Raw genomic sequence first — 22,041 nt, 5'->3', positions numbered from 1 at the left:
GCTAGCACTCTACCACTTAAGCCACAGAGCCACTTCGGGCTTTTTCTGTTTATATGGTACTGAGGAATTGAACCCAGGGCTTCATATATGCTAGGCAAGCACTCTACCACAAAGCTCTATTTCCAGCCCCTTGATTGTATCTTTAAAGATGTTAACTTCATTAACATTTGTGTGTGTGTGTGTGTGTGTGTGTATTAACATTTTTGTGTGTGTGTGTGTGTGTGTGTGTGTGCTGATTCTGGGGCTTGAACTTACTTTGGGTTTTTTTTTGCCACACTTATTTTTTGTCAGTTGTGGGGCTTGAACTCTGGGCCTAAGGGCTGTCCCTTAGCTCTTTAGCTCAAGGCTAGTATTCTACCACTTGAGCTACAGTGCCACTTCCGGTTCTCTGATGGTTTATTTGGAGATAAGAGTCTCACAGAGGGCTGGGAAGGTGGCTCAGTGGTAGAGTGCTTGCCTTGCTTGGATGAGGCCCTGGTTCAATTCCTCAGCACCACATAAGCAGAAAAAGTTGGAAGTGGTGTTGTGGCTTAAGTGGTAGTACATTTACCTTGAACTGAAGAGCTCAGGCCCAGAGTTCAGGCCCCACAACTGACCAAAAAACAACTCAAGACTCCTGCGTAGGCTAGCTCCTGAGCAGCTAGGAGTGAACCCCTAGCACCCAGCTACTTCTGGCTTTTTGCTACTGATCTGGAGTCTCACAGGCTCTGCCTTGGCTGGCCTTGAATTGTGCCCTTCAGATCTCAGCCCCCTGAGTAGCTAAGATTATAGGCATGAGCCACTAGCACCTGTTTTTGTTTTTTTTTTTTTCCTCCTGATGCCAATACTATGGGGCTTGCACTCCTTTCATTCATTTTTTTTTACTTATAGCCTGGTGTTTTACCACTTGTGCCACATCTCCAGTCTGGCATTTTGCTGGTTATTTGGGGATGAGTTTTATCATTTCTGTTTGGGCTGGCTTTGAACCTTGAACCTCCAGATCTCTGCCTTTTGATTAAGTAGTGCAACAGGTGTGAACCACCATAACCTGGGTGATTCCATTATCCTTTTCTGAAATTCTCTGAGCCTAGCTTACAACCTGCAGTAGATGTGCTAATACACAAGTAGGATGTGCTCACCATCCCAAGCATTTGCTTCTTAGAATCAATCATCTGGAGGGCTCATGAATTTTTTGTGTGTGTGTGAGCTGGGCCTTGGTGGCTCACGCCTATAATCCTATACGCAGGAGGCTGAGATCTGAGGATCACGGTTCAAAGCCAGCCTGGGCAGGAAAAGTCTGTGAGACTCTCCAATAAACCACCAGAAAACCGGAAGTGGCACTGTGGCTCAAGTGGTAGAGTGCTCACCTTGAGCTGAAGAGCTGAGGGACAGCGCCCAGGCCCAGAGTTCAAGCCACACAACCAACAAAAAAAAAAAGATTTTATTTTTGAAGTTTTTCACTCAGAAGATCTTGAGACCTGAGAGTTTACATTTCTGAATCCCAGGTGTTACTCTATTACTGGTCCAGGACCACACTTTGAGAATTACTGGATTTTATTACACAAAGGTACTATGTTCCAAGCCACTCATCTATCCAGTTGAGGTATGTAGGTCCTAGCCTGTCCATTCTCTATAGCGAGAGGAGAGAGGAAGGGGTGGTGGTACATGGTAGTGCCAGCTGGCAGGCAGCCCACTGTGCTTTGTTCCTAACATTGCTTATTAACTGCATCTGAAAGTGGGAGGTCATTGACCACATTCCTTCTCCAAACTCAAGCTCTACGTTGACTTTGCCTAAACAGCCTCCTAAAACAAAATACACAAAGAAAAACCAAAAAAATTTAAAAACTTAAAAACCAAAAAACCTGGAATCAAAACTTTGATTAGGGGGCTGGGAAGGTGGCTCAGTGGTAGAGCGCTTGCCTTGCATGCCTGAGGCCCTGGGTTCGATTCCTCAGCACCACATAAGCAAAAAGAAAAAAGCCAGAAGTGGCGCTGTGGCTTAAGTGGTAGAGCGCTAGCCTTGAGCTGAAGAGCTGAGGGACAGCGCCCAGGCCCAGAGTTCAGGCCCCATGACCGGACCCCCCCAAAAAAACAAAGCCAGGTGCTGGTGGCTCCTAGCTACTCAGGAGGCTGAGATCTGAGGATGGAGGTTCAAAGCCAGCCCAGGCAGCAAAGTCTGTGAGACTCTTATCTCCAGCTAATCACCAGAAAACTAGAAGTGGTGCTGTGACTCAAAGTAGTAGAGTACTAGCCTTGAGCAGAAGAGTTCAGGGACCGAACCCAGGCCCTGAGCCTCAGGACTGCCAAAAACAATGAAAACCCTTTTGATTCTGAGAAAAGGGAGGGGGGGGGGCATTTCCAAAGGATTTACACATAACCAGATGTAACAAAGCTTTTTGAGTTTTATTTTTTCCTCAGGTTGGAGATTCATCTTAACATGCATGCATTTTAAAACAGTAACAGGGTCTTGAACTGTTTAGAGCAGACATTAGACAAGCACAGGGGTTGAAAATTCCTATTTTAAAAAATGGAACCTGCAGTGGGAACTTGAGAAGTCACACATGTGGTAGGGTGGTAGTTTATTCTGCTTTCCCCAAAAGGGGACTCCAAACTTGATTCACATTATTGTGTGTATAATGCTCTGCTCTGCTGTTGTGTACTGAGAAGACTGGCTTTCCCACTAAAGATGCTGGCCCCTGCCTCCTTGCAAAAATAGCTGTGAGCAAGTCAAGGGCTTTTCTAAGAAGTTTCCTCTCCAGCCTAACTTCCTGTCCACATAAGTTGTTGAGGGAACAGCTGATTTCCTTTCCCCTTGGGGACACTTCCTAAGTAGCACATTTGAGAGGAGGGCTAAGGCCATGTCACTGCCCCCCCACCTCAGATGGATGGCAGATTTGGGGTAGCTGTCCAAAAGCATTTCCCTTTGGGGACCTGCCCCCACTATACCTGCCATAAAAAGGTAAGGTCTCTAGACTTGAGGGAAGCCGTGATCTTAAAGGCTAGAACACTGAGGATTAATTAAGTACACGGTCCATTCTGGCCCTAACACTCAGTAGCACAAATGCTGAGGAAAGACCACTAACCTTCTCATTTTCAATCTGAAATGACAAATGGAATAACTAGGGGGAGGGGGGGGGAACTGGCTTCTCAAAGTCCTGGGTCTTTGGTCCACCTCCCCAGGGGAGACTGTGAAGAGGGAACAGTATCCAGGGCAGGAGTCCAGTCTCCCACACTGCTGAGCACGACCAGGAGACCTGGTCAGGCCTGAAGCACAGGGCAGAGAGACAAGTGGAGGAAGAAGAGTAAAAGGGAGGAGCTGCCTGTAGTGGGAACTGGAGAACAGCCACAGACCAGTAACCCCTGAGCTAGATAAAGAGGCTGAGCCCTGCTTCTGGAACTGCTGGCTTCCTGCCTGTCCTGTAACCCCTGAGCCACACAGACTCAGTGGTTAAGTGATAAGAGATATGGCCCAAGACCAACAATTAGTGATTGGCTGGTGGAGTTTTCAGAGCTCCCTCATTTCAGCCAGCTTGGAGTTTCTTAGCTACAGACTTCCCAGGAGAGAGAGGGACGAGAAATTGTGACCAGGTGCCGCTCAGGAAGTGGCATTATGAGGGAATGGGGGTGGAACACTGCCCTTGTTCCCACCCACGGCAGCCAATCACCCACATCCTTATTCTTATACCTTGTTCCTGGAAGCCCCAAAAGAGGGGAAATGAGGATCCCCTTAGAGCCTACTCAGCCCAGAGAGGGAATGGTATGGGAGAAAAGGGAGCAGATAAACAGGATCAGTTCACTGTCAGACTGCAAGCCAAACAGCACATCTTTATCATTACAAAAAGAAAAAAATTCCTTAGAGACCAAGATAAATAGCTTTTAAACATGAATGAATGCCAAAGGAATTAGAGGGCCTAACCCAAGGTTTTAAAGAGAGCACACAGAATGACCTTTTAAAAAATTCCTAAAATCCATCAAGCCACAGCTCAAATGTTTTGACCCAATCAACAATACTGTCAGAAAAACAAAAAGAGCAGTTTAAACAGAATGCTACCTCTCAAAATGTAAACAATATTAAAAAAAAAAAACAACAACCACATAATTCAATGTTAAACAAGTTAGATACCTGGTACTCAGTAACTGGTAAGATTGTGTTACACTTTCATACACATGGCAACATGATTGTAGATCAAATGCAGAGGTGCCTGCAAGCCCCCAGGCTGGGGCTGCAGAGCCTTCAAAGCTCTACAGATGTCGGGGCCTGACTTGGGAGCACATCCAAATTCTCACTCTTGATTATGAGGTGGGGAAGTCAAGTCCAGACATTATTCCTACATAATCTCTTTCCTAAATCAAAACTGTCCAGGAGCCATGTAATTCCGAGTGGTCCTTAGTGGTCCTGCTACAGGTGTTCAGGGCTAACTCAGGCCCCTCTTGGTAAGGATAGGTACCTCCCCTGTGTCCTCCAGGATGACTCCCACTCAATCTGGAAGTCCAGGGAAGTCCAAGAAATCTGTCTCCACTCCTTCTTGATCTAAGTGTTCTGTTGGGAAGACAGAGGGCCTGTTGCTGTTCCCTAAGCTGAGCTTGGCCAGTTTTGGAGGGAGCCACAGGAAACCATCTGTTCATCCAAAATGATTCCACATACCAACTTCACAGCTTTGGGATGAGCTATGATTTTTCTCCTCTCTCATCCCAATTTCCTGGTTCCTCTGGAAGAGGTGGGAAGATGGAGAGCTGTACCTCCCCCAGGGCACAGGTGGAGGGGCCCTTTTCTTTCCTAGCAGGCCAGCTGTGGCATCAGAACAACTCATGTGGCTCCCTTCAGAGGCTACGAACAGAAAGCTTGGATTTCATTCCTTCCGAGGAGGCCTGTGGGCCACAGATCTGCCACAAGTTTAGAGCAGAGCAAAGATGAGTAGCCCTGAGGCTGGGATGGTTTGAACCACTCCTCAGGCCTCCAAGTTCAATTTTCTGGGCTTCATCCTCAAATGACTCAGAAGCAACCTCAGGCTTGAATGCCACACTCCAAGGCAGGGCGCATGGTGGCTGTAGCTGTCCAGGTGAGAAACCATGGGCACAGAAAGCCAGGCACCTACATGGTAGGCTGGGGCTTGGAGTAGTGTCTCAACAAAGTGCACACAGATCCCTGGAGGGCTCTGTGCCTGGCCATGCGCCAGCGCCAGATGACTGGGCCCAGAAGGAAGGAAAATGGATGGTGCACACAGTTCATTTGACATGTTCACTTCTGGGATTTTCCCAAAGGAAATAACCGCAGAAACACAAGGGTCTTGTTATAGCCAAAGGTGTTTTCTAGTTCATCTTGAGCCAGGGAGAGGCAGGTTTGACAGAACTGGAACTCCAGGGACCAGGAGCACCTGGGGCTCGGGTGATGACCACTGGGCTCTCAGAACCAGCTTATCTCCTACGCGCGTGGACCTGCTCCCTTTGAGGTCTCTTGACTCCCTTCCAAGTCGTCAGGGCCACCCTGCAGTGTTCCTCTGGGAGGAACAGCACTGGAGGATAAGGAGGAACATTTCCCTTGGATCCCAGATGGAAAAGTTGAGGCTAGTATGCACAACACACCATAAAATTAACAAGTGACTCCAGGTAAGATGAAAGGTGGCAGGGCTGAGGTGTCTGACCTCTGCTCCTTGCTGGTGTCAGAGCATTTGCTGTCTGAGGCCCCTGGTGCTGGGACCCAAAGGTGCCTCTTGAACTGAAAGGGAACTGAGAGCCGGGCAGGGATGCGAGGTGATGGCCTACTTCGTTATACACAGCAAACCAGGTGCAATGAAATTGCAGAAACAAAACCCAAGTCATTTCCCAAAGTCGCCGCTGGCCCCAAGGTATCTTAAAATGTTATCAAGATACCAAAAAGGGAACCCCTTTTTAACCTGGGTCAAATGGTGGGGGGAAGAAATCAAGGGTACGCAGACGGTAAGGTCACATCCTGTGAGCGTGGCGCACAGCACACCCCCCTCCCTGCTAGAGTTACTCAGTGTCACAGGCCCGCCCGACCCCCCACGCTGCTTCCCACCCTCCCATCTAGCCCAAATCCACCCTCTCCTGAACCCCAACCCCATTCCCAGCAATCTGGCTCTGGCTGAAGGTCGAAGAGAACTACGTCAGAATGTTGGACATGAACTCGTTGAAGCGTTTGGAGTACTGCTCGGGGTTCACAGTCGAAATCTCCGCTCCAGCCTGTGAGACAAGACACATGGGCAGGTCAGCTCCTCAGCCTGAGGGAGGGGAGGGCCTGGGGCTTCGAAAGCCTTTTTTTGTCTTTCTTTCTCTTTCAGGTTTTGTGGGATTTTTTTTTTTTTTTTGGTGTGTGTGTGTGTGTGTGTGTATGTGCGCATGCACACAGAGGCGCTGTTCCTGGGGCTTTAACTCAGGGCATGGGCACGGTCCTTGAGCTCTTGTACTCAAGGCTAGTACTCTATCACTTGGAGCCACAGGGCCATTTCCAGCTTTTTGGTGATCAACTGGAGATAAGAGTCTCACAGACTTTCCTGCCCAGGTTGGCTTTGAACCATAATCCTCAGGTCTCAACCTTCTGAGTAGCTAGGATTACAAATGTGAGCCATTGGCCCCTGACCCCTTTCTTTCTTTGAGACAGTGTTTTACTAGTAGCCCAGGTTGGCTTTGAAATCTTAATCCTGCCTCACCTCCCAAGGGCGTCTGGGAGCATCAGAGCCTCAGGTCCTTGGATGTGATTCATGCACTAAGTTGGAGAGAGGGTGGTGGGGAGGTGGCAAAGAGGCCCTAGGACTCTGTGGGGAATCTGTGTGGAGAACAGTAGCCTCAAGCCCTGAGGAGCCTGGTCTGTGGGGAGCAGTGAGCGTGTAAACAAAGCTATTCCTGGCGGAACAACAAGAGGCACAGCTTGCCCAGCAGCCCCAGGGGGAATGTGCAGGGCTGAGCTCACCCAGAGAGGAAGGAGGAAGGGGAAAACAAGTTGCGCTTGTCACCTGTGGGGGGCTGGGGGGGGTGGGGAGCGCAGCAGACAGTCAGGTAGGTTGCCCTTCCGGCTTTCTGTGGGAGAGGCAGGAGGCAAGGGTCCCCTTCCTGGGCTGTGAGGAAGAGCAGGTGCACCCTGTACCCCCAAGCCAGCACTCACCCCGTGTTTCACTGTTTTGGCAGCATGCGCGGCTTTCTTCTTAGCATCATATGGCGTGAGGATATCGATGATAGCCATGAAATAGACCTCCTTCTTGGGGGCACCTGTGGTGGGTGGCAAAACAGGAAAGGAATCCTTCAACATGAGGTACAGACTGCCCTCATTCTGGAGTGGAGATTAATTTCTTTTGTCAGTTGTGGGGCCTGAACTCTGGGCCTGGGCGCTGTCCCTCAGCTCTTCAGCTCAAGGCCAGAGCTCTATCACTGGAGCCACAGAGCCACTTCCAGCTTTTTCTGCTTATGTGGTGCTGAGGAATCGAACCCAGGGCCTCATGCATACAAGGCATGCACTCTACCACTGAGCCACCTTCCCAGCCCCTAAAGGATCATTCTCAGGAACTCTTCTGTTCCTATCTCATGTGACTTCACAGACACCCGCGTGTGTGTGTGTGTGTGTGTGTGTGTGTGTGTGTGTGTGTGTGTTGTGGTGATACTGGCAATACACATGAAGTTTGTCCTGTGTGTGTGTGTGTGTGTGTGTGTGTGTGTGTGTGTGTGTGTGTGTGTTGTGGTGATACTGGCAATACACATGAAGTTTGTCCTTCCCCTGAACCAGAGCAGAACCATGTTCCAAGCAGTGACCTCAGGCAGGAGCCTGGAGGCAGATGGTAGCCAGAGTTGGCAATGAATGAGGCAGAGGACTGAAAGCCCCAGGTATCCCAACAGCAAGGCTGCTGGGGGTCAGGGGGGCAGAGCAGCACAAGGCCTTACTTACTTTCATGGCTTTTCATGGCATAGACATCAACAGAGGGATCGAACTCGCCAGGACCAAAGAACCGGGGGAAGCTGAGGAGGTTGCCAGGACTGTCGGGTGGTGTGCCGTAGGAGCAAAGCAGGCTGCCGCCCACCCCATCGTTCTCACACTCTTCATCCTCTGCCCGCTCCTCCACCTCCATCTCCTCCTGCTCAGCTCGGTCCACATCATGGATGCCCACCAGCAGGCTGTAGTCCATGATCTTCAGCTGGGCCAGAAACTGGGGAGAGAGACAGAAAGACGGGAATAAGAGTTACACAGGACAGTATCTAGAAAAGGGGTAAAACTTTCTTTTCTTTCATTATTAAAATTTTTTATTTTATTTTATTATTTTTTGTGTGTGTGAGTCATGGGGCTTGACCTCTGGGCCTGGGCGCTGTCCCTCAGCTCTTCAGCTCAAGGCTAGTGCTCTACCACTTGAGCCACAGCACCACTTCTGGCTTTTTTTTTCTTTTTGCTTTTGTGGTGCTGAGAAATTGAACCCAGGGCCTCAGGCATGCAAGGCAAGCGCTCTACCACTGAGCCACCTTCCCAGCCCTAGGCTTTTCTTTTAACTCAACTCTATACAGTTTTGAAATGCAGCCAGGAGCTGTGATATTGCAATTTGCCCCCAGTGAGCTCAGTGTCTAAGAGGTCAATAGTCACTCAACAGGGACAGGAGTTGTGGATCCACAGGAGGGCTGCGTGAAGGCCTCAGGGAAAGGTGCTCAAACTGTGGCTTCAGTGTGAAGAGAAAGAGTCAGGACACAGATAAGGTGGAAAGGTATAGCAAGCAATGGAGAAGGAGCAGCCTAGACTAGTTTGAAGCTGTGGCAAGTTTGAGGAGGGAGAAAGGACAGGCTACACTATAGAGGAGGCCAGAGGATGAATATAACCCAGCGATGTCTCTCAAAGCAAGCCAACTTTTTTTTTTTTTTGGGGGGGGCCAATCCTGGGACTTGAACTCAGGGCCTGGCCACTGTCCCTGAGCTTCTTTTTGTTCAAGGCTAGTACCCTACCATTTGAGCTATAGAGCCAGTTCTGGCTTTTTCTGTTGATGTGGTAGGGAGGAATTGAACCCAGGGCTTCATGCATGTGAGGCAAGCACTCTACCACTGAGCCACTTTCCCAGCTCCCCATTATCATCATCATCATCATCATCATCATCATCATCATCATCATTATTTTTGGTGCCAGTCCTAGGGCTTGAACTCAGGGCCTGGGCGTTGTCCCTGAGCTTCTTTTGCTCAAGGCTAGCACTCTACCACTTGCACCATAGTTCCATTTTTGCCTTTTTCAGTAATTTGGTGGAGATAAGAGTCTCACAGACTTTCCTGCCCAGGCTGGCTTTGAATCACAACCCTCAGATCCCCTGAGTATTTAAGATTACAGGCATGAGCCAACAGTGGTTCAAACCCAACTTTTGTTGTTGTTGTTGGTGGTGGTCATGGGCTTAAACTCAGGGCCTGAGCACTGTCCCTGAGCTCTTTTACTCAAGGCTAGTGCCCTACCACTTTGAGCCACAGTACCACTTCAGGTTTTCTAGTGGATAATTGGAGAAAAGAGTTTCATGGACTTTTCTGCCCAGGCTGGCTCTGAACTGCGATCCTCAGATCTCAGCCTTCTGAGTAGCTAGAATTACAGGCGTGAGCCACTGGTGGCTGGCTAAACCCAACTTTTTGATATCTAGCACTATACAAGAAAAGTATTAATGCTGGCTGCCAAGGCTGTGGGGGACAGGGAAGTGGGATGAGTGCTGAAAGAAAATAGTTGTAGTCAGCGAAGATACAAGAGTTTGAGATGGAAAATGATGATGATTACCTAATAATGTGAATATAGTTCATGCCATTAAAATATACTCTAAAAAGTAATTAAGAGGCCGGGCATCCATCAGTGGCTCACGCCTGTAATCCTAGTTACTCAGGAGGCTGAGGTCTGAGGATCATGGTTCAAAGCCAGCCTGGGCAGGAAAATCCATGAGACTCTTCCCCCCCCCCCCCAGTTGTGGGGCCTGGACTCTGGGCCTGGGAGCTGTCCCTCAGCTTTTCAGCTCAAGGCGAGCGTTCTATCACTTGAGCCATAGTGCCTCTTTCGGTTTTCTGGAGGGTTACTGGAGATAAGAGTCTCACAGACTTTCCTGCCCAGGCTAGCTTTGAACCTCAATCTTCAGATCTCAGCCTCCTGAGTAGCAAGGATTACAGGTATGAGCCACCAGTGGGCCCGCTCCATGAGACTATTATCTCCAATTAACTACCAGAAAAGTTGCCAGGTGCCGGTGGCTCACGTCTGTAATCCTAACTACTCAGGAGGCTGAGATCTGAGGATTCCGGTTCAAAGCCACCCCAGCAGGAAAGTCTATGACATTTTTTTTTGGGGGGGGTCCGGTCGTGGGGCCTGAACTCTGGGCCTGGGCACTGTCCCTCAGCTCTTCAGCTCAAGGCTAGCACTCTACCACTTGAGCCATAGCGCCACTTCCAGCTTTTTTCTTTTTGCTTATGTGGTGCTAAGGAATTGAACCCAGGGTCTCAGGCATGCAAGGCAAGCGCTCTACCACTGAGCCACCTTCCCAGCCCCAGTCTGTGAAACTTTTATCTCCAATAAACCACCAGAAAACCAGAAGTGGCACCATAGCTCAAGTGGTAGAGCGCTTGCCTTGAGCTGAAGAGCTGAGGGACAGTGCTCAGGCCCAGAGGTCAAGCCCCACGACTGATCAAAAAAAAAAAAAAAAAAACTACCAGAAAACCAGAAGTGGCGCTGTGGCTCAAGTGGTAGAGTGCTAGCCTTGAGCTGAAGAGCTCAGGGACAAAGCCCAGGTCCAGAGTTCAAGCCCTACGACTGACAAAAAAAAAAAGTAAGAGGGACTGGAAATGTGGCTTAGTGGTAGAATGCTTACCTAGCATTCATGAAGCCCTGGGTTCAATTCCTCAGTACCACATAAACAGAAAAAGCTGGAAGTGGCACTGTGGCTCAAGTGGTAGAGTGCTAGCCTTGAGCAAAAGAAGCTCAGGGACAGTGCCCAGGCCCTGAGTTCAAGACACAGGACTGACACCAAGAAAAAAAAAAAGTGATGCTAGGCACCAGTGGCTCAAGCCTATAATCCCAGATACTCAGGAGGATCACAGTTCAGAGCCAGGGCAGAAAAGTCCATGAGACTCTTATCTCCAATTAATTACCAGAAAACCAGAAGTGGCACTATGGCTCCAAGTAGTAGAGTGGTAGCCTTGAGTTGAAGAGTTCAGAAACAGTACCCAGACCCACAGTTCAAGGCCCACGACTGACAAAAGAAAAAAAAAGTGATTTAGATTATAAATACATGTTTAGTTGACTCTTAGAACCTTGGGAAGTGTTGGGGCTGGGAAGGTGGCTCAGTGGTAGAGCGCTTGCCTTGCATACATGAGGCCCTGGATTCGATTCCTCAGCATCACATAAGCAAAAAGAAAAAAGCCAGAAGTGGCGCTGTGGCTCAAGTGGTAGAGTGCTAGCCTTGAGCTGAGGGACAGCGCCCAGGCCCAGAGTTCAGGCCCCATGACCGGCCCCCCCCCCAAAAAAAAAAGAAACTTGGGAAGTATTGATAAAGAGGACTGCAGTTCAAGGACAGCCTGAGCACAAAATTAGACTGATTCATTTCAACTAGCAAGTTGAGCGTCGTGGTTCATGGTTCATGCCTGCCAGCTACGTAGGAGGCATAGGTAGGAGGATTACAGTCCAGGTTGGCCCAGGCAAAATGTATAAGAGCTTATCTGAAAAGTAACTAAAGCAAACAAGAAGTGAGGTTCACATGGTAGAGAATGTGCCCAGCAAAGTATAAGATCCTGAAATCAAATCCCAATACAACTAAAAAGAAAAAGAAGACGATAGATATTATGCAAACACCTCTTGACTTACAATGGTGTCATGTCCAATAAACCTATTGTAGGTTGAATACATCCTAAGACAAAAATGTACCTAAAGCTGAGGATGGTGACACACACCTGTAATCCCAGCACTCAGCAACAGGAGGATTTGAAAGCTCAAGGCCAGCCTGGCCTACATAGTAAAACTCTGCCTCAAAACAATAACAAAAACAAAACCACAACAAAAACAAAAAAAATTCATTTACTGTGCCTACTCAACAGGTGAGCCTACATTAAACATGCTCAGAACACTTATACTAACCCACATCTATACAAAATCAGTTAATAACACTATTAGCTATTCCCTGGGGAATATGAGCTGGTTCTGCTCATAGATCACATGACTGACGAGGTGCTTGGCTCTCTATGAGAGTTTCCTGCTGTTAGGCACTAGCTAAGTAAAGACCAAAATTCAAAATATGGTTTTTCCTGGATATGTTTCACTTCTATACCACTATAAAGTTTAAATTACCATAATACAGAAATCATCTGTATTTTACCAAAATAAAACAAAACCAAAAAATAAAACAACTCCCACCAAAACAAAACAAAAACCTTTGTTTTTGAGGGTATGGGGCTCAAAATCAAGCCTCAAGGGGCTGGGAAGGTGGCTCAGTGGTAAAGCGCTTGCCTTGCATGTTTGAGGCCCTGGGTTTGATTCCTTAGCACCCATAAGCAAAAAAACAAGCTGGAAGTGGTGCTGTGGCTCAAATGGTAGAGCGCTAGCCTTGAGCTGAAGAGCTGAGGGACAGCACCCAGGCTCAGAGTTCAGGCCCACGACCGGACCCAAAATAAAAAAAAAAAAACAAAACCAGGCCTCAAATGGGTCATTTGGCATTTTCACTCACAACTGGCGCTGTACCCCTGGAGTCATGCCTCTAGATCTGGATTTTTGCTAGTTAACTGGAGATAGGAATACTGATGATTTGTCTGTGCAGGCTGGCCTTGAAGATCTGAAGTCCTCAGATCCTCAGATCTCAACCTCCCAAGTGCTAGGTTCCGTTGTAAACCACCATGCCCAGCTCCGTGTTTACTAAAAGAACTGACTTAGGGGCTGGGAAGGTGGCTCAGTGGTAGAGCGCTTGCCTTGCATGCATGAGGCCCTGGGTTCGATTCCTCAGCACCACATAAGCAGAAAAAAAGCCGGAAGTGGCGCTGTAGCTCAAGTGGTAGAGCTCTAGCCTTGAGCTGAAGAGTTGAGGGACAGTACTCAGGCCCAGAGTTCAGGCCCACGACCGGACCCAAAAAAAAGTAAAAGCACCGACTTAGCATGCACAAAGCCCTGGGCTGGTGAGCAAAAGAAAGTTGGTAGCTAAGCTATCAGGAGTTCAGAAGACAGCACCTGTCTCCTGCAGATGAACTGCTCCACAGGAAGTTCCATCATGACCAGAAATTTGCTGGGGGAGTGGAGATTCAGAGGCAGACAGAGCCTGCAGGACAATCTCAATGGCTGGCTGCCTACTACTCTGATGCTGAATGTCCTTCCACTCTCTGTAGGGACACTGCCAGAAGGGGAGACTGAAGAAGGTGTGGCGCTGAACCAGTGTAGAGACTGAGCAAAGTGTTTCAAATAGGGTTACCAAAGTTCCACTGTCATAGCAGAAAGTCCACTTGCACAAGCTTTAGGTGCGGGCACTAACCTGTGTCCACCTGGCTCACACTACCACCCTTCTTTTGGCTGAGCTCTCAGAAAGGGATCAGTTCCACTTGTCTGCAGGTTACAGAGGCACCTGCGGTGGGTTCAGGAGCAATCCCTTTGGGTCAGGGTCAAGACAGGGGTGAGTAAGTACCTCAACATCCCGCTTTAGTTTCTCCAGGAAGTTCTTTTTACTCTCCTCCCCAACGTGCAGCTTCTGCCCTTCATTGAGGAAGTCATTGTCTTTGAACGTTGGCAAATCCTTGGCCTGGGAGATGACAGCAGAGCTAGGTTAGGCCAGCCGACTCACTTGCACCATGGGGAACAGCGCAGAAGGAAAGGGAAAGTCTTTGGCATCAGGTGCTCCTCCTGCTCAGTCCACAGCACAGGTGACCACAGGCCTGGGCTTGGGACAGGCAGGGATAGCAATTTATGGCATATGCTAGACAAGGAGAACTAGCCAAAGGATCTTTTCCTGCTGGGCCTAGACTAGCTGCTTCAGTCTGAACGGTGCCATAGAAACCCTCACCATAAGAATCCAGGGAATGGGGGCAGAAGCAAAGGGTAGAGAGCTAGCCCATGCTGAGGATACAGTGCATGTCTAGGTGCTAGGCTCAGTGGGGGTGATGAAGCAGACAGGATGACTGACAGCAGGTGTTTGTGATTTCCAGTGACCCTTCCATGCTTCCACAGCGTACCTTTTCCTTGTCACTCGCTTCTCTGGCAACAGTTGAACCCTGAAAAGATAAAAGCCATCAGAAGGCCCATTGGGCAAACTCCTTGAACAAGCAAAGGTGTGCCAGTCTTTGGAGAAAGCTGGCAATCAAGGAAGGAAGGGGCCAAGAGGCAGAACTGGTCCACCCTCTGGCACAGTGACTTCCAGAGCCCTCATTATGGACAAGATACATGGCAGGCACTCAGCAACAGGACTGTGCTGGAGACAGTCCTTTCCCTCTCAGAACTTTCCTGCTAGCAGTGGCTACACAATTCCCTACAGTGGGGTAACTGTGCAGGCATAAATGGTGTTACCTACTCATCCAGTCAAGTGACCCAAGACCCGTGTAGCGTGAGAAGGGGCAGAGGCCAGGCCTACTTCCTGAGCTCAGAAGGAAGCAGGAAGTGAGCAGAGGGAGGGAAAGAGAAGGGGGGCAGACCTGTTAGGAGAGAATCTATGCAGGCCATGTCTATACAGTCCTGGGAGGGGAGGAGCACAGGCCCTGTAGGGATGCTAAGGAAGCCAGTGTGCTAAAAGCAGTATGAGGTAACAGCAGTCCAGAAGCCGGGTTCACGAACAACACAGCCCCGTGGCTAAAGGCACCAGGGTGGCCTTCTTTGTGTCTAGAAATGCACTTGTACTGTCATTCCAAGCAGCCTGGACACATGCCAGAGTGTGTGTCAGCACAGCCTGTCCCCATCCTGCTGCTGGGTGTGCGCATCCCACAGACAGAAGCTAAGGAGCATCAACTGTTACATGCATATGGTGCCCCGTTAGCTGAACTTCAAACAGACAAGAAGTAGGGAGAGCGACTCTAAAGTTGCCATGCACCCAGCTTTCCCAGTTCTGCGGAGGTGAAGTGGCAGCCCTTCCCCACCCCCCTTCCGCCCCCTGCCCTGCAAGCCTCACACAGAGCACAAAGCTCTTTACCTTAAGGTCATACTTGCGGTGAACAGTGAGCCGATGGCTGAACACATTCCTGGTGACCACCATGTAGGTTTCCACGCCGTCCACAGTCAGGCGGTACATGCCCAGGAACTGTGGCAAAAGGGTGTTGCCATGACACTCCACGATGAACTAGAATGGAAAGCGGGGAGACAGGAAAGGCTAAGGAGCACAAGGTACCCCGATGGATGGGGGTCTCCCTGGCTCCCCAGGATTCCACCTCGAGACGAATGGTTTTCCAAATTGGTGTGTGAAATAATAGGGGTTCCTCACACTGAACAACTGACAGCCACCCCCCCAACTCCAGCTGCATGGCACAGTGAGAGGGGAGCTAAGTTGGCGGCGTAGAGCCCCTATGGGATTCCATCTAAGATGGTGTTCCAACAGCTTTCCACAGAAGGACAATCATGGAGCCAGACCTTGTTTCTCCTCTGCCAGCCTAATACCAAAAAAGTCAAAGGCGGGACTGGAGGTGTGACTCAAGTGGTAGAACACCAGCCTTTGACTGAAAAAGCTTCAAATAACAGGCAAGAGACAGGGAGGGCAGGAAGGAGGGAAGGAGAGAGGGGAAAGAGGAAGAGAAGGAGAGAAAGAGAGAGAGAGGAGGGAGAGAGAGAGAGGGAAAAGCAGAGGGAAAGGGGGAGAATGTGTGTGTGTGTGTGTGTGTGTGTGTGTGTGTGTGTGTGTGTGTGTGTGAATGGGCAGAGAGGGGATGCAGAGGCAGGATCTCACAGATAGATAAGAGGATAGTTCTACCACTAAGCACTAGTGGCTCACACCTGAAATCTTAGCTTATTTAAGAGGCTGAGATCTGAGGACTGTTATTCAAAGCCAACTTTGACAGACAAACCTGTAAGATTCTTATCACCAATTAATAAGCAAGTGTGGCTCAAGTGGCAGAGTGCCAGCTGTGAGCAAAACAGCCAAGCAAGAGGGTTGGGGATGTAGCTCAGTGGTAGAGTGCTAGCCTAGCCCATAGGAGGCCCTGAGTTTGCACAGCCAAAAAAAAAAAAAAAAGAGAGAGCCAAGTCAGAGCTTGAGGTCTTGAGTTCAAGCCCCAGTACTACAGTATTGGCACCCCCTAAAAAACAAAAAACAAAGTTCCATGCTGGAAGTTCTTACTGGTAGTGTCCCCACAGTGGAAGGGCATCCAGTATCAGAGTGTCAGGGAAGCAGTCCCTGGAGCCAGTGCAATCTTCCAGATAGGCTGTCTGCCTCTGATTCTCCACTTGCTCCTGCTTCTGGGTTTGTGCTGTAATTCCCCAAGGAACAGAGGGTTCCCTTCATCACTTCTAGGTACCCCAAAGAGAGGACTCGGACAGCCTCTGTATGAACCTGGTATTCCTGCTCTTCCTCCTAGGCAGGTTCCAGATGAGTAGAGACAGAACAGGAAAGCAAACAGCCATGCTGCTCACCAGGATCTCTCTCAGAAGAATGGCAGATGCCAGAGTGTAAAAACTTGCCAACTGCCAGGCGCCGGTGGCTCATACCTGTAATCCTAGCTACTCAGGAGGCTGAGATCTGAGGATCACGGTTCAAAGCCAGCCCAGGCAGAAAAGTCCCCATGAGACTCTGATCTCCAATTAACCACTCAAAAACCAGAAGTGGAGCTGTGGCTCAAAGTGGTAGAGCAATAGCCTTGAACAAAAGAGCTCAGAGACAGCACCCAGGCCTTGAGTTCAAGCCCCATAACTGACAAATATAAAATAAGAATAAAATAAAATAACACCAACTTGCCAACTCAGACCACAAACAGCTGTGCAGCTAGGCCTGAGTGAGCAACAAGCCTCCTCTCCGGCACTGACTCACCATTTGGTTATCAGGAAGCATCTGCTATTTCCAGAGAGGACCTGGCTCTCCCTGAGAAGCCTCACTGGTGCCCATTTACCTCCTCCCGCCCATCCTCCATCACCCAGGCTTGGGACTCACCATACCTGGTGGTATTTCTTTAGGATGTTGTGCATCTCCGCCACATCCTCACTTGACACCGTCTTGATGACGAAACGCCTGTCGTAGGTAGTGAGGAAACGCGTGCCACACCGGCCCTGGCTGTCACTGTTGATGGGAGCGCTGCGTGTCACTGAGTTCTGAGGGGCCAAGGCAGAAACAGCTGGTTTGGGTGGGGTGGGGTGGGGGTCCCAGTATTTTTCTATTTAGTTGTGTTCCTTTCTGCAGTGCTGAGGATAGAACCCAGGGCCTCACACAGGGTAGGCAAGCACTGCACCACTGTACTGCCCCTTCAGTCCAAGGACTCTGGACTTTGATATTGTTTTCTCTTATGAATGGACTGCTTAAAACAACACACACACACACACACACACACACACACACTCACACACTGACAGAGGGTTCCCAGAGGGGTGTTCACATTCCTCCCTAAAATCTCACTCTAGGATCATGAAAGTTGCTCTTTATCCATCTGCTTCTCATCTCCGACTAGGATGGCAAGGGGACTCCCTTCCATCCTGATCACATAAAGCTAATCTACCAACTAAAACTACCCCAGTGTGAAGGACTGGAACTTAATCCCTGAACCTCACAGCAGTATGACCTTCAGTGAATGGTTTACCTTCTCACCTGAAACACAAGGAAGCAAATTGTCCAGATTCTTGGATAACAAAAAACAAGCTAAAGAAAAATGTAAAAGCTCTTGCACAAGGAGAGAATGGACAGTCTTTTGTATGTGTGTATATGTTGGTACTGTTGCTTGAACTCAGGACCTGCGTTGTCCCTTAGTTTTTTCACTCAAAGCTGGTGGTCTAGCACTTAAGCCACATCTCTATTTCTGGTTTTTTGGTGTTTAACTGGAATAAGAGTCACACAGACTTTTCTGCCCAGGTTAGCTTCTATTATGATCCTCAGACCTCAGTCTCCTGAGTAGCTAGGATTACAGGCATGAGCCACTGATCCCTGATTGACAGTCACTTCCCCCTGTGTTGGCTCTGGTGCTAGAATCCCTTCCCAAAGTTAGAGGTCGATCTCATCTCTGCCTGACACTTCCCTTCCCTTGGCCTTCCTCATGTGTGAGGGACTGGGATCCTTCTATCTTGGCCTCTGCATCTCCTAAAGATGGCCTCCCACTAGGGTCTGAGAGAGATGCTTCAGGAAGGGTGAAGGAAGGTATGAGTAGATCACGGACAAACTGGATTCTCAGAGCAGACCATTAAGACGCACAGCTGAGAAGAGCTCCCGGCTGTCCCTCTGCCAGGACCATATTGATGGAGATCTGCTCACAGAAATGCCTCCTCTCCAAGCTCTTTTAGAGTTTCTTCCTGAGGACCCTACTCTTTCCTGTCACCTAAAACCTCCTCACAAAACCTTGTGGGGGGATGGTACCATCTTCATGGGGAAACTAAGCCTGGAAGGGTGAGGGGCTCTGGATATTCCCTGGCCAAGGTACTAAATTAAAGGAGCATCCAAACTTAGAAATGCTGAGTAGGTACCCTCTCCCACTTGGCCCTCTACCAGTTAAAACTTGAAGGCCGCAGGCTGGTGGGGGCGGGGCTGTGCCGTGCCTCACACCCAGCACCATCTCCCGACGAAATTCACTAGCAGCCCACAAGTTAAGAGCCCAGTCCCTGAACACCAGCCTCACTGCCCTCATTTCAGCCTGGAGCACAGTCATGTGCCCACAAGACTATTAGAGGCAAAATGCAGATGCCGAGAGGATGTGGTGAGGCAGCCAAGAGGCGGCGAAGGAACCAAAGGGGAGGGAGGGCAGCCAAACAATGTGGGGTTGCAGAAGTGGCAAGAGGTTTTCAGAAAACCTCAGGCCCTTGTCAAGTTATAATTTAACACAGAGCTGAAGGGGCTATTCTGTGTGTGTGTGGGGGGGGGGGGGGGGACGCTATTCTGTGTGTGTGATACTGGAACTACGACTCATTATCCCTTAGCTTTTTCACTCCAAAGCTAGCCCTCTACCACTTGAGTTAGAGCACCCCTTCTGGCTTTTTGGTAGGTAAGTGGAGATTAGAATCACTCGGATTTGTCTGCTAGACTAGCTTCCAACCTCAATCCTTCGATCTCAACCTCCTGAATAGCTAGGATTACAGGCATAAGCCACAGGCACCTGGCTCCCTGAGTACTTCACAGACATGCTCAAGCCTCTTGCTTTTCCTTACCCTCCCATCAGGACCCTCATCTCTACATGCAGGCTCACTGGAGTGGAGAGGAGAGAGGAGAGAGGGGGAGAAAGGCCCATTTACCAGGCTCATTCTACTCCTGTGAACTCTGAAAGGCATCCCAGGGAACTAGGCAGGAACTAGTGTTTTAAGGGGTTTGGGCATCTGTTTTAGGTTGCATTGTGCTGTTCACAATCTTTTTCCCCAGATCACCAAAAGACTGTTTATATTCCCCTCTTTCATTGGAGGGGGAAGGGGGCAGGAACGGTGAATGGTGCCAGGGAAGCTGCTCTAAAGAAAACAAGCTGGGGAAGGGACAGAAACTTTGGACTTTGAGTCAAGACTCCAACATCCTCATGCTGGAACTGATTCCCCCAGAGGTCAGTGACTTCTACCATGCCACCCCCTGAAAGGGCAGCTGCCCTACGGTGCCCACCCACCTCCCACCACCAGGAACGGGGACAAGCTTAGGTGGTGACACTCATACCTGGCAGGGGGTTCCACTACACCAGAAGTATTCCTTTTCTAACCTATTTTATCTGCTTTAAGAGGCCTCATCTCTCCCTGGCAAACCATTCTCTCTTTTTGAAGTCAAACTATGAAGGAGAGGGTTCTCAGCCTAGACTGAGAATGCCTGACAAAGAAGCCATTTCTGCACATCGCTCTCCTTCCCAGAGACAAAAGCACAGGAGATACTTCCAAAGATCCTCCAAGCCCATGCCCCTCCAAGAGTCCACCAGTCCTGGGGAGACTGCTGGGGCTGAGGAAGGCCGACAGGAAAGTGACACTTCTTCCCTTCTACTTGTCCTGTGGCTGGCTGATCCCCACCTTCACCCCTGAGCCCTCAGGTTTTGCCAAGACAAGCCTGTACCTGGTAATCCTGATCATCAATCCCAAACCTCTCCCGGAGGTTCCGGAACACCATGGGGCAGTACTCCTTGAACTTGAAGCGGCTGGGGAGGTTCTCCCTAGGGGAAAGCAGAGACATAACTTTGCCAGCTACTCCTTGCTCAGTTTAATTTTGACATCAGAATTCTTCAAGTGTTGATCTCAGATCACCAGGATCTGAAGAAACTCACAAGCTTTAAAAAATGTCAGTGCCAGGTACCCATGGCTCACAGATGTAATCCTAGCTTCTCAAGAGCCTGAGACAGCCCAGCACTAGTGGCTCACACCTGTAATCCTAGTTACTCAGGAGGCTGAGATCTGAGAATCACCATTCAAAGCCAGCCCGGGCAGGAAAGTCCATGAGACTCTTATCAATAAACCACCAGAAAACTGGAAGTGGCGCTGTAGCTCAAGTGGTAGAGCACAAGCCTTGAGCTGAAAAGCTGAGGGACAGCGCCCAGGTCCAGCACCAATAAATAAATAAATAAATAAATAAATAAATAAATAAATAAATAAATATATATATATATATATACACAAAAAAAAAACACCAAACTTTATCCCTCTATTCTATTTATAAAAATAAATCTAGCTGTATATGTAAGATTTGTTCATTTTTAAGTGCTTGCTGTCCTTTTTAATAAAACTTTTAAGGAAAAAGAACAACAAAAAACAACCCTTACCCACCAGGAAATGAGATCTACTGCTGGCTCAACTTACAACTGCTACAATTGCTCCTGCCAGGGTGGGGGTAGGGCATTTTGTGGCAAGTAAAGACCAGCTGTGAGCAAGGACCAGTCTCTGAAGTATCTTTCTCATTAAAGAGCCTCTCTCCTCCTCCTAGGTGTTCCTATGGAAACATCCTTAAGATGGTTACATTCAGGACAGGAAGCCCTGCCCAGCTTTCACTGGGATGTAGCTATAGTGATTTATATTGAGAGGTGTGCAGTCAGCTGACTAGGATCCATCTTTATAAAACCTTGTTTGCTAGCTGCTGGCACACATCCTCATCCATTCCACTACTTAGCTGATCTCCAGTCTCCCAAAATGGGAAGAACCACTTGAATAATGGCTCCTCCCATTAGTTTTTTGGTTTTTTGGTTTTTATTTTTTTTAGTTTTTGTTTTGCTTTGTTTTTTGGCCAGTCCTAGGGCTTGAACTCAGGGCCTGGGTGCTGTCCCTGAGCTTCTTTTGCTCAAGGCTAGCACTCTACCACTTGAGCCACAGCACCACTTCTGGCTTTTTCTGTTTATGTGGTACTGAGGAATCGAACCCAGGGCTTCATGGATGCTAGGCAAGCACTCTACCACTAAGCCACATTCCCAGCCCTATGTTAGTTTTTTTGACAATAGAACCTCCCACCTACTAGGCAAACACTCTACCACATAAACCAATCCACCAGTCTTTTATATGATATTCACACATCCAGTGGGAGAGGAAGGACAGCGGGGAAAGGAGGCCAGCCACATGTGAGCCATAAGCCTCACGGGACACAAGAGGTAGAATGATAAAGCATTGGAGACGATTGGAGGGAAAAAAGCACACAATGAATGCATTTTCCCTGCCAGTCTGTTAGCATTGTTTCACTCTGCCAAGTACTAGTCTGGGCCCTCATGAGGCTTTAGAAGCTTGAAGGAAATGGTTGCCCACCAAACCTCAGCCCATGAGCACTTACTTATTGAAGAGATGATTGTCCACCTTGATCTTGCTATAGGCTTTGAAGTCATCTGGCATCAGCATGACAGGGACAGGGACATTGCTTAGTTCATTGATCTGCAAAGTAAAGGGAAAGAAGTTCTCACACAAGAAGCCACTTGATCATCATCTCCAGTGTAGAATGCTATATCCATTCAGATTCCTTCCCTGTCTTTATTACTGGTCTTATTTTAACTTTTTTGGTGCTGAACCAAAAAGCTGGGGCTTCAACTCGGTACCTAGGCACTGTTCCTTAG

The 22,041-nt window shown here is 48.9% G+C and overlaps 1 protein-coding gene across 1 annotated transcript in view; it reads right to left on the bottom strand.

Moving 5' to 3' along the window:
* Positions 1 to 6,034: 6,034 nt before the first annotated feature.
* The window catches only part of Pip4k2b (phosphatidylinositol-5-phosphate 4-kinase type 2 beta), a 31,418-nt gene continuing 15,411 nt past the window's right edge, over positions 6,035 to 22,041 (bottom strand). The window contains exons 2-10 of the mRNA XM_042671510.1: positions 21,765 to 21,862; positions 20,073 to 20,169; positions 17,015 to 17,167; positions 15,066 to 15,212; positions 14,119 to 14,157; positions 13,575 to 13,688; positions 7,874 to 8,132; positions 7,100 to 7,203; positions 6,035 to 6,180 (exon numbers count right to left, since the gene is read on the bottom strand). Coding sequence (XP_042527444.1) covers positions 6,100 to 6,180; positions 7,100 to 7,203; positions 7,874 to 8,132; positions 13,575 to 13,688; positions 14,119 to 14,157; positions 15,066 to 15,212; positions 17,015 to 17,167; positions 20,073 to 20,169; positions 21,765 to 21,862 — 1,092 coding nt within the window. The 3' untranslated portion in view covers positions 6,035 to 6,099. The remainder of the gene's footprint in view (positions 6,181 to 7,099; positions 7,204 to 7,873; positions 8,133 to 13,574; positions 13,689 to 14,118; positions 14,158 to 15,065; positions 15,213 to 17,014; positions 17,168 to 20,072; positions 20,170 to 21,764; positions 21,863 to 22,041) is intronic.

This window comes from Dipodomys spectabilis, unplaced genomic scaffold (genome assembly GCF_019054845.1).
Source record: "Dipodomys spectabilis isolate Male_0828 unplaced genomic scaffold, ASM1905484v1 ptg000018l, whole genome shotgun sequence".
NCBI lineage: Eukaryota > Metazoa > Chordata > Mammalia > Rodentia > Heteromyidae > Dipodomys > Dipodomys spectabilis.
This window is presented reverse-complemented; position numbering and strand designations above follow the sequence as displayed.